This window comes from Styela clava, chromosome 5 (assembly GCF_964204865.1).
Source record: "Styela clava chromosome 5, kaStyClav1.hap1.2, whole genome shotgun sequence".
NCBI classification, from domain to species: Eukaryota; Metazoa; Chordata; class Ascidiacea; order Stolidobranchia; family Styelidae; genus Styela; species Styela clava.
In genome coordinates, this window is record NC_135254.1 from 16,068,232 (window position 1) to 16,074,923 (window position 6,692).

Consider the following 6,692-nt stretch of genomic DNA (forward strand, 5'->3'; position numbering starts at 1 on the left):
TTCATCATATCTTGGACCAGAAGTCTATTGATTTTGGATGGACTATGTCGTATAATTAGCGAGTTATTAATTAATGATGTCGCAGAGCGAAGGATACACGCCGCTAGATCGATAAGTCGGCGATCTCTGATCGCTATCTCGTTTTTATATTGTTCGCTTCCAACGGCCGCAGTTTAAACTAACGAGGCAGTCATGTTGTGCTTTTGAGTGCCTGACCGCCCTATACTCAACATATCGGTAATAACATGCAAACACTGTTTTCTTTATTGTCTGTGTCTTTCCATCAGAAACGAAGCGTGACGTGCTTAAAGCTAATTTAAACTGATTTTTTCAAGCAATAATTTTGACTCAAATGTGTGCGGATCGCTTCATGTATCCGGGACGAAAATGATTAAATATTCCAATATCAGAAGTATACTGGTAACTAACTGACGGGCCCTATGTGTGACGTAACAAGTTACATTTTAAGAACAGAATTTTATGTACAGTGTCACAAGTTTTGTTAAAGTCTGTGGCCACCTTAAATACAACTTACACAGAATACGATCATAATCTAACAAGCCTATCGCACCATGCAGATTTCAATAACATCAACTATGTAGTACATGCAGAATTGTTTGAAAGCAGAAATTTACGATAGCATCAGGCGGCCAGATTAAATCACCGAACCGGCCGGATTTAGCCCACGGGCCGTAATTTGCCCATGTCAGGTTTAAATACTGGAGAACAATACAAGCAAGGTGTTCAAACTTTTTAAGAGGGCAGTGCGATGCATGAATCCGTTTTCAATATTTCATGGAGTAGGGCAGTGGTAGTAGCTACCAAAGCCTCCTGGTGTAGTCGTTAACCCCGGGCCTCGGAATAGCTATGTGTATGCAAAACATGAGATGGAAGCAGCAAAAATCTATGTCCCCAAGATAAGTTATCAGTACTGTATAGTAATTCCAGTTCGTTGTAAACGATAAGCACGATTACGAAAAAATTATATAACAAAATCCAAATATGTTGCTATGGAGTTTTCTTCTTTTAAAACGCATTTCCGGGATAAACATAAGCCATACTAAAGATGAATCTAATCGCTCTTCCTCAAGAATTTGTTCGGAAAATCAAACTAGTTCGGACGCCAACCTTCAAATTATCTCACAACGGCCAGTGCAATTAGGGTGGGACACAGCACAGAGCTTTGTGTATGAAACGGCAACGACTACAAAACCAGTACTATATTCACAATAACTAAAATATAATAAGGTAAAAAAAAATAATACTGGAAGGTACGAATTAAGTGTATCAGAGTGAGAAAGTCAAAAAAATTTGGTACGAAAAGTGATTGCAATTGTGGGTAAAATTGATTGTCTATGTGAAAAGAATAACTACGGCTTTGAAAAAATCATTGTCTTCAAAAGAGTGTATTCGGTACAAAATTCTGAACAAACGCACTGCATAAAAGTCAATAGGTATATAGAACAGAAAGGTACAAATCAAATTCTACATGTTACAGCTAAAAGTGTTGTAATGCTTAAGGCCACATCATACATTGTACTGTATTGTCATGTGTCAATTTCGGTCGGTGTCTCGGTCATCCTCTACTTGAGAAAATCCAACGTTTTTAAAGCAGTTTCCAATGCCGCATCAAAGCCATCATGGCGATAGGCAACACTGACAAGTTGTTCGTGTGGAAGACTGCCCCTAAAATATCAAGAGGAAACAGAATAGACAATATATATATATAATGTTTGCACTTCAAATATGCCATGCTATATGCTGGATGTACGTCGAAAATAGAAACGTAACAGTACCTTGGGGGGAAGAAAATTTTATCCGGTCCATACTTGCATAAATTCATTACCGAAGAAGTATATATATCAGCAACCCGGCATAATCTTGAGGAAAAATAACTTCCCTGAAGAGATGTGCGAAAAACTGATCCGAAATTTTTGTTGAAAACATTTTTCAAATCGGCTTTCACATTTTTACGTTCGATAAGCCAGTCACGAACAAGCTGCCGGGATTCCGCGTCTTGGTGAACCTAAATAAAATTATAATTATTAATGCATAATGTAACGTGACAGTGAAGAACATTAGGTTGCACTTGCCAATGCGGAATGCGTTCCTTTAAAAAGCGCTGTATACAAATGCGCGCGTCTAATATTCACCAAGAGGCATGTTTATTACGTTTGAAATTCTGTCATAAATTCGCTCATATTATTCGGTCGCACGATATTGCGAAACCCGATTCAGTTTCTCAAAACTTAATTAATTCATCAACGACGACGATAAAGTTATAGATGTATCCTTGTTCTGTTCTGGTATGAGACTTTCTCTCAATCATACCTGCGCTCTGTCGATAAGTCTTTCAAGAGTCTGTACCCATACAACGCTTCTGTAGAAGCCAGGTGAGTTCATTATGTCAATTTCATGCTTAAGTTCGTGAATAACAGCACATGTTGACCATCCACTTGAAAGATTTGGTGTCTCCAAATCGGCGTAAATCTGATCGCCGAAGTACATTACCTGAATATAATATAATATGAGAAATAAATTTGATGTCTGAATGTCCAATTACTTGAGATGTGATAAAATGCAGATGCAAAAAAAATAAACAAGAAAGTATACTAGCCTGTCGATTATCCCACCCCATGAGTTTCATCAATTCACCACTGGATCCTTCGCAGTAGATTTCTCCTTTTTTCAATTCATTGATAGTGTCCCAAGATACAGTTCTGTAGCGACACTTTCGAAACTGTAAGGTCTTGAATGGCCGTGGTCTTTGATCAAAAAAATTTGGCTTGTTGGCTTCTACGATAATGACTTCAAATGCATCCTTCCAGAAGTCACCCAACATGTGGCGCATACCGACACTGACGCATGGGTATGGACTGTTTGTTAATAGAAAAAGCTTCTTTTTGTCTTTCTCTAATTTTCTGATCAAAGGCAGCAAGCAATCTTTTCGTAAATATTTGTCAACGTTGGCTTTTACTTCCTCGTACAGGTACCCTGATACAGAATTAGATCAATAAAATGAATATTCAATAAAACTTCCCACGTAAATTTCCCTGTTAACGTTTGGAAACACCTTATAGCTGTTAGCCGAGACATCTTGTTGAAAAAATGAAAACAATGACGTTTCAATACAATCATAAAACTCCAGACAAAAACGGACATAAATCCGTGAAATTGTTCAATGATGAATCGGTGTAAGAGCTTAAACATGTTTTCAACACATTGAATTCCATGAAAATTACCAACTAACAGACAGCTTAAAATAGTTGTGATTGTTTCGCAACTCAAAATTGAAAATAATTCATAAATAAAAAATTTAAGGACGATGAAAAACACACTTGGATTATTATTAAATTATTTCTAATTACCGTCGGTGTGAACTTCACGCACTGAACGTTCGACCATTTCAAATACTCTCATCGAGTCAAATTTTATCGACTTTGATGTGAAATATTCAACGACGTTGGCCAGAAGACACATTTCTGGCAAAGAGAATATATCTGTCAATTGCTGCAGAACTTCGCTTCCTCGAAAACATGATCTATCCATAACCTCCTTTGAAATGTGAACGGTTTCCAACTGCCGAAGCGCTTCTTCTGAATTTAACTTCTTACGGCCTCTGCAACGAAACATTACTAATTTTCCATGGAATTGCATATTAATTAACGTAACGAGATAATATTTTGTGTCGTGCTATGTTGTCTGAAATCGACAGCTAAATCTAATAAACTGTGTCGTGAGTTACACTATATAACAGCGATGGTCAAAAGTTTTTAGTATAAGAGGTAAGAGCCGCATGCAGCAAGTCAGAAATATGTGAGAGCCGCATAATTTTTGAAATTATTAATATTAGAATACCGTGAACTGAAAAGAACTTTACACAAACGTATAATAACAATATTGCGAAAGTATATATTCTTCAACCGCTTAATGAATTAAAAAAAAACTGTTACGCTACAGTTTCTCTTAGTTAATTTTGGATAATATATAATTATTTCCAGCGAGAAGAGCCGCCGGGGTTTGCCCACCGTTGCTATATAATATATCGCTTAAAGTGCACACGACAAAATCAAATTAGGAGCACTGGAACACTTCAATTCCGAAACTCAGTAATGTATTGATTGTACTGCAATCAAATTTATTCTAACCGTGTATCAGTAATATTGTGAAATTCTAATCAAAACTCAATTTATCCACATCTGTCTAGCTAGGACGGCTTGCAAATACAGGCACAAATGCAAGTTTTCGTTTTATTGTACATATTGAGCACAGCTAAGGTTTATTTAGTGCAACATTGACCGTAATTTCTGACAAACAGGAAATAAGTTTCAAAAGTTCATATGATATACATGTATACAGGAATATTTCATCCAAAATAAAAATACTACTTACTGAAAGACAGTGTCCAACTGCACGATATGTCGTTCATCAATTTTCATCATCAGTCCACGTTTGATATCGTAATGAAGACCCCGAACGCAGAAATCTGGATTGTACTTTTCTTTCATGATATCTGCCGGAAATTTGTATTTCTGGCAAAGTATTTTACTTGCCGTTTGATATATGAATATTTGCATGTCGTCGGAGTACTCTGCCAACGTGTAGTCATAGTCGAATCCATAGATGTCAATCTGCGACAGGTCTGTTTGGTTGACTGGGAATACGTGCTCTTGTTGTATGAGAAAATTAGGTTTGAAGCGTTCTTGTACAAAGTTCTTGAGATCGTTATAACTTTTCCGTATTTCTGGTAGTTCCTTCCTTTCGCAATACTTGCGAGAGATTGTTCCAAATAAAGGCCTTGCAGTAAATCCGCATCTTGGTTTTGTATTTGCTGACAACAAAGCGCGACTGAACAACGTTGTAGCTTTCATTTGTAAGTTGTCGATTCTACTTCAGCGTAGCAAAACCCGAAATGACTATTTTGGTTCATCATTGTGTCGTAATATACGACAAAACAATCCAATATAAAAGCCAAAATAGGGAATTCCTCGGGATATACCACCAAAATAAATCCCGGGACAATCACGAAACGATTTACAGATGTTCCGTGAATAAAATACAGAACTAACCCTCGTCAACTGTTTAATAATATTCGGTTTGTTTACATTCCGCTCTTCCGTTGCCGTCGCGTGAACGATACTGTCACAACTCATAAGCGATCCGACGAGGAAAAAAATATCGCGTAATTATCGCAGCAGTATACTCAGGAAACGAAACCTTTGTTAAAAGAACAATTGCGGAACGCTTTCTTTTGTCATCAATGGTATCGTCAATGGGACTATTAATCCCAGGTATTTGTTATCATTTACCAGGGGAATGCTGTTGAACATTTCTTTGAAACACGGTATTTGACAACATGGCTGCCCGGGGCGATATATTTCCAGCTGATGACGACACTACAATGGACAACTGCAGAACATTTTCGTTTGGTAGCAATGTACTGGTCGGAATTAATCTTCTTCAAAACCAAAGTACTGTATATATTTATTATCATTTATCTGGCAGAATTCTGTCGAGTATCCCTTTGTATACACTGTATTTGGTAACATGCTCGACTATCCGTATCATTCGGAGTGAGATATTTAACGCAGAACGCCTTTGCCATATTGCAGCCCAATAATAGTAATCCTAACAACAGTATCCGCTAACGGTGTCTGAAAGCAAGATTCAATGTTGTGTGGGACTTTCGACGCCTTGGTATGTTTGTGCCGTGTTTACTTATCGTGCATTCGTGCCTGTCAACATGAATTAAAAAAGATTACGATGTTTCCCAAGGTACACCCAATATACTTCATAGAAGTTACTGGTAGGTGAGTGGAAGTATACATGAGTGAAAATAGCCCTGGTTGCAGTGGTCCGTGGGGGCTTAAATCTGTGGGCACGAAGATCCTGGGTGATGTTTATGGTTGGAAAGATGAGGGAACCCACATAGTAACTCGAATGTGTGTCTTTTCTTTCTATTGTTCGCATAAAGTGTATTTTCTTTATGGTGATGAAATAAATGCTGATTACTGTCCGCCTGCCAAACATGGGGTTCACTTCAAACTTGCAGAAGCAAGGTGATCATTGAAGCGTGACTGGTCACTGGGCAGATGATCTTTTTCGTACGATGTAATTTAGAATTCAGAATTAAAATCGCAGTTTTTATGATTATGCAATGAAAAGTAAGTTGTTATATTTTTCACTTTCATGCGCTACATTTAAACCACTGAGGCAGATATTACACACAGTGGTGAGCTGCAGCCGAACGCACCGGAGCGGCGTTCCGGTTGTTGTACATTTCATTGCATTCGCGTTCCTGTTGTTGAAATAAAATTATGGTACAAAAAGTCTAATTTTTCTGGTAAAACTAGTTAATAATTTATGTTTTGTTACATCATAATTCGTAATTCTTTTGACATCACATCGTGCAAATAATGATTAACGTGTAATAGATGTTTCTCCGTCCTTTGACTCAATGAAGATTTATCCTATACCTTTCTAATAATGCATTTGTATTGAATTGCTATGAATATTCTTGTAATTTTACACAGACATACTTCAGATAATTTCTTCATGTTTGATTGCAGTTCTTCGACTCTATCCTAGAACAGACACTGTCTGTACACGTCCGCGTCGTGTTGTAAATAAATTACCTTTTTGCGAATTAGGTGCGTTCCGGTTGTTACGAATTTTCCAGCTCATCACTGATT

At 37.4% G+C, this 6,692-nt stretch overlaps 1 protein-coding gene across 1 annotated transcript; it reads right to left on the reverse strand.

Moving 5' to 3' along the window:
- Positions 1-1,205: 1,205 nt before the first annotated feature.
- On the reverse strand, positions 1,206-6,171 carry LOC120344286 (5'-nucleotidase domain-containing protein 3-like). The gene is made up of 6 exons (XM_039413420.2): positions 4,393-6,171; positions 3,369-3,619; positions 2,618-2,994; positions 2,332-2,511; positions 1,797-2,026; positions 1,206-1,686 (listed from the first exon to the last, which is right to left on the reverse strand). The coding sequence occupies exons 1-6, from the start codon at positions 4,869-4,871 to the stop codon at positions 1,584-1,586; spliced, it is 1,620 nt and encodes a 539-aa protein (XP_039269354.2). The 5' UTR covers positions 4,872-6,171; the 3' UTR covers positions 1,206-1,583.
- Between the last annotated feature and the right edge of the window lie 521 nt (positions 6,172-6,692).

Coding starts and splice junctions, on each gene's coding strand:
- LOC120344286 (XM_039413420.2), bottom strand. CDS start 4,871: ATGAAAGCTACAACGTTGTTCAGTCGCGCTTTGTTGTCAGCAAATACA. Junction 2,512..2,617: donor TGGGGTGGGATAATCGACAG/GCTAGTATACTT, acceptor TATTATATTCAG/GTAATGTACTTCGGCGATCA. Junction 1,687..1,796: donor AAAATTTTCTTCCCCCCAAG/GTACTGTTACGT, acceptor TTGATATTTTAG/GGGCAGTCTTCCACACGAAC.